This window comes from Balaenoptera acutorostrata, chromosome 1 (assembly GCF_949987535.1).
Source record: "Balaenoptera acutorostrata chromosome 1, mBalAcu1.1, whole genome shotgun sequence".
Classification (NCBI taxonomy): domain Eukaryota; kingdom Metazoa; phylum Chordata; class Mammalia; order Artiodactyla; family Balaenopteridae; genus Balaenoptera; species Balaenoptera acutorostrata.
Genome location: NC_080064.1, coordinates 115,296,198 through 115,316,377, shown reverse-complemented (window position 1 = coordinate 115,316,377; position 20,180 = coordinate 115,296,198). Strand labels below are relative to the sequence as shown.

The 20,180-nt window shown below is 45.3% G+C and overlaps 1 protein-coding gene across 8 annotated transcripts in view; it reads left to right on the top strand.

The window, feature by feature from the left end:
* Positions 1–20,180, top strand: part of ARHGEF11 (Rho guanine nucleotide exchange factor 11) — a 114,850-nt gene that overhangs the window by 64,724 nt on the left and 29,946 nt on the right. For 5 of the 8 annotated variants that reach the window (XM_007171833.2, XM_007171834.2, XM_057547279.1 and 2 more), the window contains 12 exons: positions 516–530; positions 860–948; positions 1,940–2,038; positions 5,486–5,535; positions 5,875–5,932; positions 6,510–6,688; positions 7,532–7,603; positions 12,966–13,085; positions 14,769–14,814; positions 15,429–15,505; positions 16,990–17,127; positions 20,031–20,105. In XM_007171833.2, coding sequence (XP_007171895.2) covers positions 516–530; positions 860–948; positions 1,940–2,038; positions 5,486–5,535; positions 5,875–5,932; positions 6,510–6,688; positions 7,532–7,603; positions 12,966–13,085; positions 14,769–14,814; positions 15,429–15,505; positions 16,990–17,127; positions 20,031–20,105 — 1,018 coding nt within the window. The remainder of the gene's footprint in view (positions 1–515; positions 531–859; positions 949–1,939; positions 2,039–5,485; positions 5,536–5,874; positions 5,933–6,509; positions 6,689–7,531; positions 7,604–12,965; positions 13,086–14,768; positions 14,815–15,428; positions 15,506–16,989; positions 17,128–20,030; positions 20,106–20,180) is intronic. The other 3 variants (XM_007171836.2, XM_028163872.2, XM_007171835.2) reach the window with 2 other exon arrangements.

The window sequence follows — 20,180 nt, the reverse complement described above, 5'->3', positions numbered from 1 at the left end:
ATTAGGTCTGGTTTGGTGATCTTTGGTACCTTGAGGTTGTAGGGCCTTAATAGTTTCTAAGCAGGGTGCCTTAAGCTGGCTGTAGGAATGGGGTTGGAATACTACCACCAAACAGACCAGATTCCTGTTCTCCCATGGTACACACAAAATAAATGGAATTTCAGAGTCTCGGGTCATCATTGTACGCCTCCTTTCTAGAAAAAGGTACAAGTTGCCAATTATCCAACAGGTAAAGTTGCCAATTACCCAACGAAAGGCCTAGTTACCCTCCTAGAGACACTTGTTTTGGAGAGGGACGAAGAGACGAAGCTAAAGTGAGAGAGAGTGTCTCTGATACAGCCACTGCAGTCCTCTGCTGTGTCCCTGAGGGCCTCTGTGTGTTTGTGACCCTCCCATCCTTGCCTTCCAGTTCCCCCTTCCTTACAAATCATCACCTAAAACTAACTAGCTGTTTGTTTTTTTCTTGTCTTTTTCTCGCATTCATTTTCTCTGCTGCCTCCGTTCTGTTCCATCAGCCCCATTGCAGCCTGGTAAGACCCAACAAGCATGTGTATTTGTGCACACCCTGTTCTTGCTATTGTCTCTTTGTCTCCTGACTCCAGGAAGGGTTATTTCCCTTCACGCCTTGCTGGGCATTAAAGAGATCATGCTTGCCTTGCCAACCTAGGATTCCAGATAGGTGATGTTGCCAGTGGTGTAGATGTGGCTGATCTCCCACCAGATTGAGCGGGTTACAGGGTGAGAGGGTCGGTCTCTTGTTACCCAAGACTCAGGGCCCCTTTGACAGAGCTTCCTTCTGCTACAAGGCTGGTCCCTCCCTGCCCAATTCATTGTTGTGCTTTTCTTACTCTTTCTCCAGGTTAAGTAGCCTGTCTTTGGGAGATTCAGCACCTGAACGCAAGTCCCCTTCCCACCACCGCCAACCCTCCGACACCTCTGAGACAACAGGTAACCTTCTCGGGGCATTAACACGTAGACACAGAGTCGTTTACCCATACAGACAGATCTGTATACCCCAGATGTAAAACAACTTAGCCTTTATATTGAGCTCATAATGTGTGCTAGGTATTGTGTTATATGTTTTATACAAATTACCTTATTCAGTCCTTTTGTCAATTGTAGAAAGTAGATTTTATCATACCTATTTTATGGATGAGGAAGCTGAGACACAGAGTGGTTAAAAAATTTGCCAAGTGTACAGGCTTGTAGGAGACAAAACCAGGACCTGAAACCAGTTGAGTTTTAACTCTAGAATTCATGCTTTCTCCATCACAGGAAGCAGTCACACATACCTGCACACGTGCATGATGTCTGGTACATGCCCACAGGGATGGAGTCAGTTAGGAGTTATAGTCTCTCTTTCTTTTTTCCTATGGTCTGCATATGGTTGTACGTGTGACAAACGGGGTTTTCTCTTGTCATTTATCCTTCCCTGGATTTTGACAAGGGGCCAGCCCTCAGTCACCCCACGTGAGTTATCCAGCTCTGCAGAATCAAAAAGCACTGGTGTCCCACCTGCTGTATTCATTGGACGTAATTTGACGGAAAACGTCCAGTCTCACTTAGGCTTCAATCCCAGGGCTGCTTCTCTGTAACATTAGTCTTCAGGCTGGAGTTGGCCATGCCCCTTCTTCGACCAGTCTCACCCAAACAGGCCTAAAAAGACAGATATGCATAAGAGAGACAAACATCTCAGCACCTCAGAGAAAGGAATTTCTTGTATAGAATACAGAGTAGGTGACAGGGTTTTGTCGATCACTGAGGAAGGCAGGCATTGCAATAGTGTGTGTGGGCAGGAAAAGTCTGGGGAATCTGGAAAGGCTTTCTGGAAGAAGAAACACACTGGAACTTCCCTGGGTTGGTCTTGGCTTGTGTGCACTAACTTTCTGATGATAGTTCCTACCGAACTCCCTTCTTTCTCCTCCTTGCCTCTCACCAGGTCTCGTTCAACGCTGTGTCATCATCCAAAAGGACCAGCATGGCTTCGGCTTCACAGTCAGCGGGGATCGCATTGTTCTGGTGCAGTCTGTGCGGCCTGGTGAGTGTTAGGTCCCTGCTACCTGCAGTGTACAGTTCTTACAAAGCCACCATGTATGTGACAGTGCCATAGGACTTGGAGAACTTGCGTGTGCTTTCTCTGGAGACCTGGACATCCTGGGGCATGAATGATTCATTCTAGAACTGGTTCCCCAGGGGCACCTGGGGAAGTCTCCACAATGCTAAGCTTCCAGGCAGAATTTCTAGGGATCACCCTCCAGGCTTGTTTCCCCTGTTGGAAGTGTGAAAATGGCAGAATAGCCTTCAGGTCATCAGGCAGGTGCCTGATTGCCCTCCAGGGGAGCTCCTCGTCCTGGGTTGGAAGATGCCGTGGAGAAATCGAAGACTCGCTTTCTTCTTTCTCACCTTCACATGACCTTGCTCCATGCACGAATGGTCACTGTGCTGCAGCAGTTCACAGTTGAGACAGGCACACTGGTCTAAATGTATTTGCAGATATATTAACACTAAGTAATAAATGACCTAAAGATGTGTGTTGGACAGTACGTGGGAGGAAAGAGTGTTTGTAAGTTTGTATTTGGGTAGTTGGTGGTTCGAAGCTAAGTATTTCCCTTCTGATCAGTTTAGGAAGCCTCCTTAGAAGAAAATAGGATTTCAGGAGTAGTTTGAAAGATGGCCATGGAAAACACATTGGCAGGGTAGAAATTTGGTGGGAAGGGAGTAGAGAGTGGGAGGGCATTATAAGCAAATCGATCAAGTAACCAGTGATGTGTGAAAAAGCTTCAGATATTTCAAAGCACTGTCATATGTCAGGTGGTAGAATCATTGTTGTTAAGTGACCCAGACTGAAGAAGATGATCAGGAAGGAGATGGGAGTAGGGGAGAGTATGAAGCAAGTATCCCTAACACAAGCAAGTATCCGTAACGGAGTGAACTTCAGTGTAGCAAATGGGATTGGGCCTGGCAACCTGGCGCAACATAGGCTTGAAGAAGCGTACAGGGAAAGGGGTAGGGGGCAGGCCAGCGTTTTCCCACTAAGTACAGTGCAAAATGGGAAGGAAATATACTTACATAATTTGGGAGAAATATTTGGGATTTATTTAATGGGAAAGGTGAAAAGAGAATTTCAAATTTATGACCAAAATGAGGTATGTGGATCATACAAGGATATAAATAATTATAGCTCCTTATGTTTGGTAGTTAACTTTTGTCAGTGAGAGGTTTGTTTTTCATATCCTAGGGTAGAGCTCTGAAAAGATACTTTTATTCTTTGCTTCCATATTCTCTCAAGCTTCCTGGACTAGGGTGAGACAGAGCAAGTGGGACTGCCAGTAACTTGCACTTTGCCTCTATGGTCTCTTTGATACAGAAAGTATGGGGATCCCCTCCAGTGAAGTGTGAGTTCAGCACTCTTCCAATTTTTCCTCCTCTCAGACCTGGAGAGGAAAGAACAAAAGGATGGCTTGCAGTAAAATATGAGTTTTGGAAAATCTGAGTATGTATGTGTATTTCGGGCAGGAGAGGGGAAGAGACTTCACTTGGATTGGCATTGAAATCACAAGAGTAACAAAGCAGTTGTTGCCTTTTCCAGATTTTAGGCTTCTCAATTCACTGTTTCTCAAAGTGTAGTCTGTGTTCTGCCTACATCGGAATCACCTAGGCCCTTAGGATGATTGAAATCCTCATTCCGGGGCCCAGTCCCAGAAGTACTGAATCACTTGCTATCAGGGAGGTCAAGGAATATGCTTTTTAACAAATTTTCCTGGTGAGTCTCATGCTTACTGAAGTTTAGAACTTCTGCTCTAATTCCTTTACTCTGAAAAGTTTAATTTCTTTTAATCCCTAAGTTATTAGAAGTCACCTCACGTGTTTCATACATTCAGGCAAAATAGCTCTTTCCTCTCCACCTTTAGTTTCTAGATGACAGTGTAAAAGAGAGTTTTCAAGCTACTTGCAAGTACTTTTCCATAATAGCACGCTTTAGATGAGGGTAGTCTGGGTCCCCATACTGAAAAGCCAAATTGGAATGTAGTCATCACTGTAATTTCTCTTTTCAGACTAGAAACATCTAGATGTGCTTTGTCAGAGTTTTGTTTTGATCAGATGAATGCAACTTACAGATTTAAGGATCATCTTGGGGCAGATTTACAGGAAACATAATTTTTATGCTTCTCGTGAACTTCTTTCTTTCTTTTTTTTTTAATAAGCTTTCTGAGTGAACATATTTTATTTATTTATTTATTTATTTATTTGGCTGCATCGGGTCTTAGTTGCATTACGCGGGAACTTTCATTGCAGCTCGCAGGCTCTTCGTTGTGGCACACAGGCTTCTCTCTAGTTGTGACGTGCAGGCTCCAGACCACGCAGGCTCAGTAGTTGCGGTGCACAGGCTCAGTAGATGAGGCATGCGGGCTCAGTAGTTGTGGCACGTGGACTCTCTAGTTGAGGCACATGGGCTCAGTAGTTGTGGTGCGTGGGCTTAGTTGCCCCGCGGCATGTGGGATCTTAGTTCCCCACCCAGGGATCGAACCCGAGTCCCCTGCATTGGAAGGTGGATTCTTTACCACTGGACCCCCAGGGGAGTCCCTCATGAACTTATCTCATCATTAGTGTTTCTTATGCTTCCTGGGTATAACTTAAACTAGGACTATAACTTATTTAAAACTGCATTTGGCCTTCCATATCCGCGAGTTTCGCATCTGAGAATTCTACATCCATGGATTCAACCAACTGCAGATTGAAATTTTCATCTGCAGTTGGTTGAATCCACAGATGCGAAACCTGCAGGTGTGTACTACTCCATTTTAAGTAAGGGACTTGAACATCTGCAGATTTTGATATCTGTGGGAGGTACTAGAACTGATCCCCGGTGGATACCGAGGGACGACTGTACGTGGTGATCAAAACCACTGCAGCTCCAGAACAATTTTTTAACAGAAAATAAAGCAGTGATCATTATCATCCTTAATGCTAGGAACCCCCATAATATCCTTGTGAACCTCTCAGGGCTTAGGGACCACGGTTTGAAAACGCTTATTGTAATCCTTTTCTCATATTCCTCTTAAAAATGATTATTACTTCAACAATTATTTAATACAGTGAACTCGTTCTTCCCACTGGATAATAGAAATAACTTATTTGACCTTGGAACACATCTAGACACATTCAAATAAAGCACACATTACTCTCCCCAGAGCATGGCCCTGCCTCTCTGCCACCTTGGCCTGGCTCTCAGAGGAGAAGTCTGGCTTCTGAGCCAGGTGGAGGAAAGAGCAAGAGATGTGTCCTTATACAGTCCAGTCCAGCTCAAAGGTAGTTGTGTCACTGGAGCAGAATAAGATGTACACCCAGCATTTGAGGCACTTAACACAGAGAGGTGAGAAGAGATTTGAGGGGGAACATGATCTGACAGGGTCGTTGGTGTAGATTCAGCCACCTTTGGAAAGGTCGTGGGGCTCTGCTGACCAGGCCTTCTCCTTCCTCACAGGAGGCGCAGCCATGAAAGCCGGTGTGAAAGAGGGCGACCGGATCATCAAAGTGAGTGACCTTCCCTCTCCGCCCCCAGAGGAGGGGGTGCAGCGTCACTTCTGGCCTTGGCCATCCTCCACACTTCCGTTTTCGTACCAGCTGTCATCAGCCACTGAGTAGGGGGGTGGTACCATGAGAGTGAGTAGTATAATGTGACAGAGACTGGGGGCTGAGATAGCTGGGTTCCATATTCTGGGCCCCTCTTGACTCTGACCAAGCTTCTGTAATGTTTTACTATGCTAGAGAGCACTGATAAATGGCTCCCTAAAGGAGTGGCGATTGACCTAGGGGAAGGATCCCCTGGGCTTCCACTACCATTACTCAATAATGTCGTTTGTCCCCCAACAGGTGAACGGCACCATGGTGACCAATAGCTCACATCTGGAAGTGGTGAAGCTTATCAAATGTGAGTTGGGGAGAGCTGACAATGAAAGAAGTTAGGGGATCAGATGGGGCACGGGTGGAAGCAGGCCTGTTGCCTGCCCCAGGAGGCTTCCTTTGTAGATGTGCGAGGCAGCCGAAGTCTTTCTTCTTGGTCTGATCATTGTAGACTACCACAGTTCCCCACTGTCATTTCAAGTGGAGACACTATTAGTCTCTCATCTGACATCTTTATTTTTCCACCCATCTTTGCCCTACGTTTTAGATCATATTCTACTAAGACCAGGTCTCACTCAGATACCGCTCACTCCCCTCTCCCAGTCCCAGGAAACAAGGAACTGGGCAGGCAGGTCCCAGATAGTTACGGGTGGGATTTTGGTTGAGGTCTCTGCATGAGGAAAGGGAAGGAAGGGATACTTGTGTTGATGCAGGATGGAAGGACAGAAATTAGAGAACAGGTGGGGCATTAAAAGTAAGGAGAACTTTACCTGCAGAACTATAAGCTTAATGGAAGGAGAAGGGAGAACCCCCTCCTTTGTACCTTGAATGTCTGCTGTTGAGAACAATACCACTTGAGCAAGCCTCTCTTTGCCTTCCTCCAGCTGGTGCCTATGTTGCACTGACCCTCCTGGGCTCTTCACCCTCGTCCATTGGTGTCTCTGGGCCCCAGCAGGACCCAGTCCCAGCAGGAGCTCCCCGAGTCACCCCTGTGATCCCACCACCACCACCCCCTCCACCTCTGCCACCTCCACAGCGCATCACGGGACCCAAACCTCTGCAGGTAATGGTCCTCCTACTCCTCTCCTCATTCTGGTGTCCCTTTGAAGAGCTCCCCATTGGAATGAAAGGTTAAATCAAATGGCAGGCTGGCAGGAAGAGACAAGCCAACGAGCTGTATGAAGGCCATCAAAAAGTAGAGCAAGATGAGAACTGCATTAAAGGGGTGTTCCATGCCTTAATGTCCTCTTTCCATGTAAGTGCATATGCAGTTTATCAGATAGCAGCATGCCGTGTGTTTCCTATGTGTGTGCAAGACTCTAAGGAGGCCCTTTGAGAGTTCTCCTCCCCATCGGGGAGAAGGTGCACACCTCCAGACATGGTCAGAGGCATCTGTAAAGACTGTTGCCAGTCATTGTTACAAGGGTATGGAATAAGTCAAGGAGTAGGGGAAAAGGCTTCCTGGGGAAAAAGGCTGCTTGGAGGAATGAAATATGGAGCCTAGTCTGTAGGGGAGAGAGTCAGGAAAGGACGAGAATAGTAGGGAGAGAACCCAAGGGCCAGGATAACCTGTGTGAGGAGTTAAAAGAGGACAGGCGGCAGATAGGAATAGGGAACAGGATTTTCTGGTTGGAAAGAAGACCGACCAGCAAGTCCTGGGAGACTTCAGAGAGCAATTGATACCAGATGTGATTACAGCCAGGGTTTCTAGGAAATTAGGAGTGAAATCAAAATCAGATTTTATGTTTACTGAATTTCAGTGAGATACTGAGTGTTACACAAAACATTCTTACGAACCGGGCTCTACTCTCATAGCCTTCCTCGACCAGGAGTCAGCTGGTAGACGAGAATAAAAGCTATCGATCTGGTCCCCAACTCTCACTGCTGTCATATTTTCCATTCTTAGGATCCTGAATTTCAAAAACATGCCACCCAGATCCTTAGGAATATGCTGAGGCAGGAGGAAAAAGAGTTACAGGTAAGGTCGCTGCTGAGGGTAGACTGGCCATTGCCTTAATGAAATAATACTTTATCAGAGCAATCTGCCAATGTGTACAACTTAATTTGCAGGCCATATCCTATCACAGTAAAACCTTAAAAAGTCAAACTTCAGGACTACTAAAGAATTGTCATAGGCCAGTGGAATTTCTTAAAGCAGAATTTGATGGATAGAGTGAATAGGGTAATAGAGCTTATGGTAATAGATTAGAATGGTGACTATGTAGAGAAAATACAAACAAGTGATGAGACAGGTAGAATAAAATGAGGGAACATGAGAACTGAGGCAAATCAGTTGGAATTGATCTTAGAGGTTCTGGGAAGGGAAGGATAAGAGGGAAGGAAGGTGGAGGTGGGGGGTGAATGCCGGGCCAGGCTGATGGAGAAGGGGATGCAGAGAGATTTCCAGGCCTGGGGAATGATGCACAGGGAGAACAGGAAGAAGATTAATTTGGCTGGACGGGAATAACCAGATTCCTATAATAGCCATGGCTTACAATGGGCTCCTTGCCCCTTCATTTGAATTCAACAAATTTCTAAGTTCCCACTGTATGTAAAGCATTGCTTTAGTTCCTACGGTATACAGAGATTAAAACGATTAGACAGTTCTTGCCCTCAACATGTTTACAGTCTCATGGGGAAAATTCATATTACGCTAAGAGAGTGGGAGGAACAAAGAGCTTGCAATAAGAGAACAAAGAAGAGAGCAGTTAATTAATAATGGGAAATGTGAGGGAAACTTCACTGAGAAGATTGTATTTCAGCTGGGCCTTGAAGGATAGGGCTTCAGTAGGCAAAAGAGATGGAGAAGAGAATGCTGGTAAATGGACAGCATAGGTCAAAGGCACCAAGACATGAAAATACACTCATTTATTTAACAAACATTGAGTTCCTGCTGTGTGCTAGGTACTGTGTGTGTGCTGCAGTGGAGGCATGGGCCAGTGCTAGGGACAAAGGTTAGAATGGTTATAAAGATAAGTGAGAGATGAATCTTTCCTTTAAGGAGTTTATAATCCAGTAGAATATCAATGAATGAATGAAGATAAAGTTATACTGCACTATAATAAGTGCTGATACTTACCTTTTGATGCAAGTCATAGAATAATCAAGATAGTGTGGTACTGGTATAAAGATAGACCTATAGATCAGTAGAATAGAATTCAGAGTCCAGAGATTAATCCATACATCTATGGTCAATTGGTTTGTTTTTGACAGTGTCAAGATAGTTCAGTGGAGAAAGAATGGTCTTTTCAACAAATGGTTCTGGGACAACAGGATATCTATATGCAAAGAATGAATTTGAACGCTTACCTCACACAATAAACAAAATTTAACTCAAAATGGATCAAAGACTTAAATGTAAGAGCTAAAACTATTTTTAAAAACTATAAAACTCTTAGAAGAAAACATAGGTATAAATCTTTATGACCTTGGATGAGGCAGTAGTTTCTAGGCTGTGACACCAAAAGCATAAACAACCCCCCAAAAAAGATAAATTAGACTTCATCAAAATTAAAAACTTTTATCCATTAAAGGACACTATCAAGAAAGTAAAAAGACAACCACAGAATAGGAGAAAATATTTGCAGCACATATATCTGATAAGGGTCTAGTACCAGAATATGTAATAGACGCTTAAAACTCAACCCAATTTAAAAGTTAGCAGAGAATTTGAATACACAGTCCAATAAAGAAGACATACAAATGGCCAATAAGCACATGAAAAGATGCTTAATATCATTAGTCACTAGGGAGAGGCTAACCAGAACTAGGAGATACCACTGCACACGCACTAGGATGGCTAGAGCCAAAATAACAGTTATTGGTGAGCATGTGGAGAAATTGGAGAAATGTTTGTTTATATTTTGTCTACATATCCGCTATCCTAATCTACTCCCACCGTTGATGGGAGTAGTAATCTACTCCCACCGTAGTGCAGCCAGTTTGGCAGTTCTTCAAAATATTAAACGTACGATCTGTCAATTCCACACCTAAGTGTATACCCAAGAGAGTTCAAAGCATAAAACCTGTACATAAACATTCATAATAGCATTGATTAATTGCATAATGGCCAAAAAGTGGAAACAACCCAAATTCCCATTAGCTGATGAGTAGATAAACAAAATGTGTTGTATCCATAAAATGGGATATTATTCAGCCATAAAAAGGAATGAAGTACTGATACATGCTTTAACATGGAAGAACCCTGAAAACAGACTAAGTGAAAGAAGCCAGACACAAAAGGCCACATATTGTATGATTCCATTTGTGTGGAAGTCCAGAATAGGTAAATCCATAAAAACAGAAAGTAAATTAGTGGTTGCCAGGAGGTAGAGGAAGGGGAAATTGGGAGTGACTGCTTTCTTGTTGGGTTGATAGAAATGTTCTGGAATTAGATAGTGGAGATGTTTGTACAACTCTGTGAATATACTAAAAACCACTGAATTGTATACTTTTTTTTTTTAATATTTATTTATTTTCTTTATTTTTTTGGCTACGTCGGGTCTTAGTTGCAGCCTGCAGGATCTTTTTCGTTGTCGTGCTTCGGCTCTTGGTTGTGGTGCGCGGGGCTTAGTCGCCCCGTGGCATGTGGGATCTTAGTTCCCCGACCAGGGATCGAACCCGAGTCCCCTGCATTGGAAGGCGGATTCTTTACCACTGGACCACCAGGGAAGTCCCCTAAATTGTATACTTTAAAATGGTGAAGTTTATGTTATGTGAATTATGTCGATAATAATTTTTAAAATATTTTTTAAATGCCATTAAAACCCAAAAGAAGGAATAATTAATTATGCAGTGATCAGAGAAGGCTTCATGAGATGACATTCCAGTTGGGTTCAGTCTCTTTCACTCTGGAATGTGCTTTGGGCCTTCAGTACCATGATGAGCTTGAAGTTTATTCTGAAAGCAGTGGGAATTGATCAAAGGATTTGAGTAGGGGAGTGATCATATCTTCAAATCGGTTTTCTTTAGAAAAGTGTGTTAAGTGGATTGACACATAAGGAAACTATCTCGGAGGCTGTTGCAGTAGATAAGAAATGATGACCGATTTAACAAGAACAGCAGGAGTAAGAACAGAAGGAGGGATGGCAACGTGAGATATTGAATTCCCTCCATTCCCTGGCGGTCCAGTGGTTAGGACTCTGCACCCCCACTGCAGGGGGCACGGGTTCAATCCCTGGTCGAGGAACTAAGATCCCTCATGCCACTCGGCGTGGCCGAAAGAAAAAGAACAGAAAGAGGGATGGCAATGGGAGACATCTCAGGGGTCAGATCAGTAGAACTTATCAACTGGAAGGGGGAGGTAAAGAAGAAGAAAGAAAAGATAGCCCCAAGTTTGTGTGCCTACGTAGACAGTGATACCATTGATGGAGTGAGACGGAAGAGAGGAACAGGGTTTAGGGGAAAGGAATGAAGGTAATCTTTGGATGTACTGAGTTTAAGCACCCATGGGAGGTTCAGATAAAAAGATCATCCACCAGGCACATGGAGATAACAAGGATGGACCTCAGGAGAAGAGATTGGGTTGAAATAGAGATTCGGGTGGCCTCAGCATACAGGTGGTAGTTGCAGTTGGGGCCTAGGCGGTATCACCTAGGGCACCACTGCAGAAAAGAGGAGAGAGCTGAGGGCGGAATTCCGGAACATCTGTGCTTCTGTAGCACACCGCACCAACCTCTAACATCACACCAGTTGCTGTTGTATTTGTATTCTAATTATTTATTTGTCCTCCTCTATTGGACTAAGTTCCTTAAAGGCCAGGACCATGCCTACATTTGCATATTCCTCCTGCACAGCTGGCACAGGACCTGGTGTGTATCAGCTCTCTGTAAATGTTTGCGGGGCTGAAGGCTCACCTAGATTTAAGAGAGGAGGAAGGGGTAAAGCTATGGTTGGGGAGAGGGGTGTGAGGTGACCCAAGACAGTGTCGAGTTAAGAAGTCAAAAGAGGATAGCATTTGGAGGAGGTGGGTGTTTAAAGAGGTCTGGAGAGATGAGGACTAAGAAGAGACCGTTGGATTCAGCCGTTGGGTCATTTCGCCTTTGGAAGAGCGAGGTGATGAGGGGACCTAGGCTGTGTATGCTGAAGAGTGACCGGAAGGCTAAGAAGTCTGGGCTCTACATAGAGACTCCTGTTTGGAAACATGTGGCTGTGAAAGGGAGGAGAAAAGACTGAGGGGGTGGCTTGAAGAATAATCAGACTTGATGGAAAAGGTTTTGTTGTAGTGCCTTGTTTTTGTTTTAAGACAGGAAACGAGCATTTTTGTAGGATGAGGGGAAGGAGCCATTGGAAAGAGGAGACTTTGGAGATATGTGAATGATGCCCAGGAGGAGCCCGAGGCAGCTGGAGGCACTAACCTTGTGGAAGATTTAGACAGAGTTTCTATTCTGAGGCAGCGGGAAAGGGTGGCTGCAGATGCCTTGAAATGGAGTAAAGTTGGGAAAGTTCTTACCAGCCGATACTATCTGCAGAGACTAAGAGGAGGGTTGGGGGCTTGAGAGGCATGGAGAAGATGAGACAGCAAGTATGGCCCCAGACGATCTTGGAGAAAATGTGCACCCAACGTCTTTATTTAACTATTTAACCCGCCAACTTCACTGAGCATTTCATTTGGTAGTAAAATAATAATAGCTGCCATGTATTCAGTCAAGTAATTATGCCCCAGACATTCTGCTCAGCACTTTCCATGCATAATCTCATTCAGAACGTACAGCCATCCCCAGAGGCAGGTACCGTCATCTCCATTTGATCCATGAGGACGTAGTAAAGCTTGCCCAAGTCTACACAGCTAGTAAGCCAGAATTCAGAGCCAGGCCTCCCTGACTGCAAAGCCCAAGCTCTAAACACACATGCTGTGCTCTGCCGTATGCTGGGAGGATGCTAGATAAGTCTCAGAGTGGTTCCCAGCCACAGGGCTCGGGGACAGGGGTGCTTCTTCCTCTCATCTCCTGTGGTTCTCACTGTGTGTATGTTTCCTCCTTAGCACTTTTTTGTGTGTGCTGGTCTGGCCAGTCACTTATATATCTAACCCTTCAGCAGCAGTCAAGGAAGACCTCATTTAGCAAGTAGGCCTTAAGAACAGGTCAGATTAGGACGGGCCTTTGTGTCATGCCTTCTTTCTCTAGTTGCCTCGTGTTCTTTTTCTCACTGTTTATACCTCTTTCTGCTCCTGAGTGATGGTGAAATAACATGTATCTCCTAGGAGGCAGAGATCTCCTTTCTCTCCTCTTTGTTTTGGGATAACTGCCTACTCTCCCCACTGGTGAGTCGTCCATTCTCTACTAACCACTCCTCTGCCTTTTCCCTTCCTTGTCCTCCTCGCCCCCCACCCTGCCCCCCAGCGTATCTGTGAGGTGTATAGCCGGAACCCCGGCAGCCTGCTGGAAGAGCAGATCGAAGGCGCCCGGCGGCGAGTCACTCAGTTACAGCTGAAGATCCAGCAGGAGACTGGTGGCTTAGTGGTGAGTGATGGTAGGCTTAGCTCTAGGAAGGGCACGTGCAGGTGGACGGAGGGGAGAATGAGGGAGAAATCTAGCACAGAGGCTTAACGAGTCATACAGGACCGCAGGGCTGAGCTAGTGAGTGTTTAGTGTCTTCCAAAGAAACAGAGGTCAGCAGTTCTTTATATAGCACCATAGAGACTGAGCACTGTCCTGACACTTGGGTCCCATAAAAAGAAATAGCCTGTTTCTTGCCCTCCAGCAGCTTACAGTTGCAATAGAAAGAAATAAATATGCAATAAATCAGACTGTTGGCTTTAATCCTAACTATCCATCCCCTTCTGGGTAGTTTCCTCATAGCTGATGTATATTCCGACACTAATTTTACTCAGTATTCCTCTGGTAGCTTTTCCCATCACCTCTCCCTCCAGTAATGGGTCTTCTCAAAGAAATACGAGCACTTTTAAAAGTCAGCCTAAGTAAAGGATCCCCAGTCAGTTGAGAGGGATCTGTAGCAGTCCTAACCACACTTTGTGGGGAATCCCAGAGAGGAGGCACTTCCTTATCTGTTCTAGTCAGGGACTTGAGTATTAATTAGTGTCTTACTTCTCTCCATCAGGCCTTAATTCTTTGGGTAAATAAGTAACTCTCCAAAAACTTTAAGATCTCCAAGAATAATATTTGCCAAAGCCAATAGAAATTATTTGAGGATTATCTACTTTCTTTTTCAGAACATCCAGATCAAAAAAGTCTGGGAAGCACAGGCTAATCCAATTTAAACTTTTATTTTCTGAAGGCCTTCTCAGTGTCACATGGTTGATAGGAGCTCAGGTTCAGGACTTAGACCATCTGGGTTCACCTCCCAGCTATAGTGCCCACCAGCTTTAAGACTCTTGGGCAAGCGACTTAATCCCCGGGAGCCTTGGTGTCCTCATTTATGAAATGGAGCTACGGCAGGATCTGCCTAATAGTGGTATTGTCAGAATTAAAGGATGCCCTCAGCACGGGGCCAGTGCATGTTTGCTGCTGCCGCTGCCTCTGCGCTCGTGTGCCCTGTAAGTGGTTGAGTTTGAAACATGCAGCTTGGAATCTAGGGATCTGAGCGCCAACCCTGGCTTTATAGTTTACCTGCTGTGTACCTTGGGCAAGTTACTTAAAATCTCTGGGCTTCTGTTTCCTCATTTATAACATGGGAGTACTATACCTGCCTCAGAGTTGTTGAAAAACTCAATGAGATATAGACAAGATTGCATCATAAACAGTAAAGCACTAGCAACATAATTCCCTCCACAAATGGCTGGCCAGCCCCAGTCCAGCGCCTGTCAGTCTTCAAAGATCTTTAGAGGCAGAGCTTGCCATCTGCTAGAGCTTTTCATGCTCCTTGATAGTTCGGAAGTTCTTTCTGTGTCCAGCCCAACTAAGGCAATAGACGCTTTGAGGTCCAGGGTGAGAAATCAAGTAAGTTTTTAGAATTTTACTAATAGTAAAGCTCCCTTTTCACCATTAGGGGTCACCATTCTCCTCAAACTGTACAAATGAAGCAATACCTCTTCCAAAGGGGCATTTTTCAGGCAATGAAGCAGAAGAGGCCGCTAATTGTAAGCAGTTGTTATCTGCTGAGACTGAGGGAAGGGTTGATTGGAGGAAAACAGTAGGGGGAGAGGTTCACAGCATTTGTCCACCCTCCGGACCTTTCTTTTTTAGGACATACTTCCACTATATGGTGACACCAGCCAGAGATCATCAGAAGGTGAGTCCCCTCAGCACGCCTTTTTTCTCTGGCACATACATCTCTAGTCTACATTTCTTATCTATTCTGTTGTCCCCTCCCTTTGGGGCAGATTCAGGGGGGAAAAATATAGTCCCTGCCTCTGAGAAATAGAATAATGAGAGAAAGCAGTACCAGTGACAGGGAACTTGGATACAACTTATTCAGTAGAAATGAGTGTATAACCAGTAGCCCTGGATAGATAAGTGCCAGGGAGATACTAGAACAATGGTGGTCCAGACAACAGCGTGCCTACCAGCACCTAGCAGCTAGGAGCTCAAGAGATGCTGTCATGAGAGGAAATGGATGGGAACCAGAAGAGGGTTGGGATGAGCTGAGGGGTAGCACTCGTTGCAAGGTAGAGCTATGGAGGATTATTTTAGGAGGTGACACTGCCTGGGCTCAGGTGTACGGGTAGGTAAAAGCTAGGTGTAGAGGTTCTCAGGGAGTCGTGTAAGAGAGCTGAAGGGAAACTGGGAAAGAAAGGCAGGTGGCAGCTTCACCCTCCTGCCCTGGGCGCAGGTTCCCAGAATAAAGGCCCTTCTTTCCCCCAGGCCACAGCTCCTTCCTTACTGTGTAAACTCTTTTCTTCTCAGGCCGACTCTCTGTGGATTCCCAGGAGGGGGACAGTGGCTTGGACTCTGGCACAGAGCGCTTTCCTTCCCTCGGCGAGGTGAGTGCCAAAGCGGGGGGAGCCCCTTTTAAAACCATACATTCAGTTTTCCTTCTCTGAACACCTAAAGGTTCTATGCTCACTGCTTACACCAAGGCCTCTGGCCTGTCATCTGTGGCCCTCTGGTATAGTTCCAGTTCCAAGGGTTTTAGTCATTCTGCTCTGGGTTCCAAAAAAAGGGGGTTCAAATGCATCCTACACGCAAGATCAGCAAATCTGGCTTCTATTTTATCATCGTCAACTCTGTTATATAGAGTCGGGTGGAGAAGGAGGCCATGTCTTTAACTGTAGCAAGCCTTTTTTGAGTGTAAGGGAGCAGAGACGAAAATTCTGTAAAACAGTGACTGGACCAAAAACGCATTGCCACCTGGCTGCGAATAACACCATCTTAGAGTAATACAATGAACCTGGCCTAATCGGAGGTGGCAGCCTCTCTTTCTTTGTCACAGATCTTTCTGTACTTGAACAGCTTATCTTTTCTGGAGTGGTCAGAAGAACTTCAGGCTTTGGCTTTAAAGGTTGTCTTCTAGGTGTTCTCCGTCTGCATATATTAATTGCAAATATAAACTTGCAATATAAAAATAAGAGTGAATGGAAGAAGTGATAATGGTGTGAGCAAAATATTTACTTAGCCAGCTTAATTAGATATGTGAATACGTAATTGAAAACATGTTTAAAACCTAATTTTATATAATAGTTGGAATTTTATTTCTTTACTGCTCCTGTCTATTCATGGGAAGATGATGAATGTACATGGAAGGATCAGTATGTCGGAAAGACACCAAGAAGGGGGCGGAGGGTCCTAAATAATCCACAGTTGACATTCCCCTGCGGGCTCCACATCTGGAAGCAATGCAGCCTAGTGGGCAGTGGGTTGAGACTGCCCGGGTTGCATCCAGGGAATACCACATTACTAACTATTCGACCTTCAGCAAGTCCCAGAACCTCTCCAAGTCTTAAGTTTCCTTGTGTGAGAAGTGGGAGGAATAATAGTTTCTACCTCAAAGGGCTATTGTGAGCATTAAATGAGGTGATACATAACCAAGGGCTAGTATAATGTCAGGCACAGAGTAAGTACTGGACATTTATTAGCCAACGAGCAGAGCCCTGAGGGTCTTCTGGATGAGGTTTTTTTTTAATTTTTGGCTGCGTTTGGGTCTTCGTTGCTGCATGTAGGCTTTCTCTAGTTGCAGTGAGCGGGGGCTACTCTTCTTTGCGGTGCGTGGGCTCCACACTGTCGTGGCTTCTTTTGTTGCGGAGCACAGACTCTAGGCACGCGGACTCAGTAGTTGTGGCTCGTGGGCTCTAGAGTGCAGGCTCAGTAGTTGTGGCACACAGGCTTAGTTGCTCTGAGGCATGTGGGATCTTCCCAGACCAGGGCTCGAACCCGTGTCCCCTGCATTGGCAGGCGGATTCCTAACCACTGAGCCACCAGGGAAGTCCCTGGACGAGTTTTCTTCTCACAGAATTCTCTGTTCCTCTAGTCATTGGTGAATCGGAACTCAGTACTGTCAGACCCTGGGCTGGACAGTCCTCGAACCTCCCCTGTGATCATGGCCCGTGTGGCCCAGCACCACAGGCGGCAGGGCTCGGATGCACTGGTTCCCCCCAGCAGTGACCAGGTGAGTGATCAGAGCCACCGTGCGCTTTTGCTTTCCCTGTTTTCAGAACTGGGTTACCCATACGTGGCCTTGAACGATCAGACTAAACCCTGTTTTGAGATAGACACTTACTAGAGGACAAATAGTAAAGGAAGAACATGGTATAAATGCATACATGGAAGTAAGGCTGTCTCAGTTTCTGGGTGAAGAGTCAGTGAATGCATCTGTAGGGAAGTGATGTCCAAGGAGCAGATTGCTGGTCTTTCTTTTAATGTCTGTATAGAATGGGAAATAGGTTGGTTCAGTGTTTCTCCAGAATACTAATTTTCAATCTTCTCTTTCTTTAGCAAAGTCCTTTTCTTGAGCAAAATCTTATTATTTGGTACCCTAATACAGAAAACAAATAAATGCTTAGCTATCTGGGACTTTTCCTAATCAATCTCCCCACCTCAGCCCCCACCTCAGGGGCACTTCCCTGGAGCCCTAAGGTTCTGCAAAACCTGATTTGAAAGCCACTGCTTTCAAGGGTAGAACTAGGTCCAGGGGAGATTTCAGGAGGACAGTTTTTGGCTCCATGCAAAAAGCTTGCAAAGAATCTGAGCTATCAGACAATGGAATGGGCTGACTTGAGAGCCAGGGAATTGCCTGTCATTGTTCAGGCAGAGGTTAGGTCATTCCTTGTTAGAGACCCTGGCAAGAAAGCTCCGCGTTTTGTAAAGCAGTGTTTCTTAAAATTCATCTGCTACCACCATAATTTTTTTTTCCATATCCTCATAGCAACTGTATAATGTTACTTAATATTTTTCTTTAAGCTAGCTCACTTTTTAAAACTTAAATTTATTTTTAAAGGAAATTTGCCATTATATTAAAACCAACATCATATACCGTTTGATGCTCTAGTTCTCCCCATAGGATAGAGTTTAGTTACTTTCAGATCTTGGAGGGGGAAAGGCAGGGAAGTGGATCTCACATGTATTAAAATGCCTAGTGTACCAGCTGCTGTGCTAGGTCCTTTAGGAACAAATCTCATTTAATTCTTACCGCCAGAAAAGGAGATAGGCATTAGAATCTTCATTTCAGTGAGAAAACTGAGGCAGAGAAAGGCTAAGGGACCATTCAAGGACTCAGCTTGCTAATGGCAGCATCAGACTAGAACTTAGTTTTCCTGAGCCCCAGTGCAGGGCTGCCTCCTATCCTAGATGCTCTTTGATCACCCTTCCCACTCCTCCACCACCACCACCACCAGTCCCTCTTAGTAGTACTACAGGGCCAAGGTCAGGCTGCCAGGCAAGGTCAGGTGCACATGGTGTTCTTAAGGGAGGTTTTCCTTTAGGTGGCTAACAAGAGCAGGTGTGGAGTAATTGGTCTTGGAGTCCTTTTCCTCCTTCTCTGAATTTGTTTCAACTTCTGAAAACTATTTAAGTTGTTATTTTTGAGTGATAAGAGCAAATATAGTATAGTTCCAGTTTCTTAATAATAATCTATGTTAGTAAGAGCAAAGGTGGAAACCTGTACTATACATGAAACTTGCAGCAGCTGGGGGGTGGAATCATAGGGAGTTCAGACTTTGTTATGTAATTCTGCAATGTTTGATTTTCTTATGATAAACATATTCTGCTTTTGCAATCAGAAAAACTGTATGTTTGTAAAGACTTTTAAAAAATAAATCCTCCCGCCCAAACAAGCAAAAACCTAGTGCTTTCAGGTTTCACTAGAGAGCAAAGTAGAGACAGAAGTGATCATCCCACACCCCCTGGGGATCCTGGATCCCAAGGGATTCAGAGACTAGGGTGTTTGTTAGGGGAGAGGAGGATACTCAGGATGTGTCTGAGGAATTCAGGTCCAGTACAACAGGCCTGACTCTGCAGCTTCGAACATGCCATTATAAGTGAGTGCTAGACTCTGATCTCTGAGATGCCTCCTGGGTCTCTCGAGTTCTGTACTCAGTCATTCTGAGCATAGAGTCTGTAAATACCCAGGAGAACAAAAATGAGTGAGGAGTGTCAGGGAGGAACCGTCAGGAAAAGCTCCTTGAGAAGGTGGAATAGGAGGGTATCTTGGGCCTGAGAAAAAGTAGGCATGAGAAGTGCCTCCTCCAGATGGGTTCCAGAGCACAGCCCTTGTTGGGGAATCACTGAAAATGAGGTAGAGTGAATTGAGTGAAAAATATAGTTGGTAGGAAATCTTTGAAAGCTCAAGGAACCTTTAGGAGAAAGGCTTGTCCAATGAAGCATCTAAAACGTTTATACAGTATGAAATCTCTCATCAGACCTAATCGATGGCATAAGGGGGAAAGAGAGAAAGCCAAGCTGAGAAGCTTGGATTTTAGACTGGAAATGGGGAATCTACCATAGATTCTTGAGCAGGCAGGGGAAATGATGGGGACGGTGTTGGAGAAGGCAAAGCTCCATTCCCTTTTGCTCAAGGAGGCAGAGACGGACCACAGAGCTCTCCTCCAGCAGGGGTGGAAGGCACACGGTAACTGTAGAGGACCGCTGTGGAAGACACTAGGTTTGGAGGGCGTGTTTTTGGGGTGGGGGGGGGTCTGTTGAGGAGAACAACAAAGCCCCCGCCCACCAGTCCAGCAGAAGCTCTAGGTTCTTATTTTGTGGGCTGACACTCCCTCCTCAGATCTTTCACAAACAGGAAGAGAGCACTTTCTCTCACTTCCCATCTTCATACGTCATGTGACCAGGCTGCTCTGAGTCTGCCCTGCCCCACCCAGAAGCAGTTGCCTCCTTGCAAGTGGAAATCATTTTTTTCTGTTCTCTGAGATTTGGGGGGTGGTAGTGCGATGCCGGTGTTTACCAGCCCCGTGTGGCTTTCCCCTCCAGTACCATGCTGTCACTAACCAAACTCCACTGAGGGGGCCGGATCCCCTGTCCTCTGACCTCTCATCGCTACAACTCGCCTCTCTCCTCCAGGGTGTAGATCAAAGCCCAAAGCCTTTAATTATCGGCCCAGAGGAAGATTATGACCCGGGTTATTTCAACAACGAGGTAACAGTTCCCTGATTGTCTCCTTTCATCATCCTGTGTCGTACCTGCTGTTCTGGACTAGGAGCGGTTGGACTG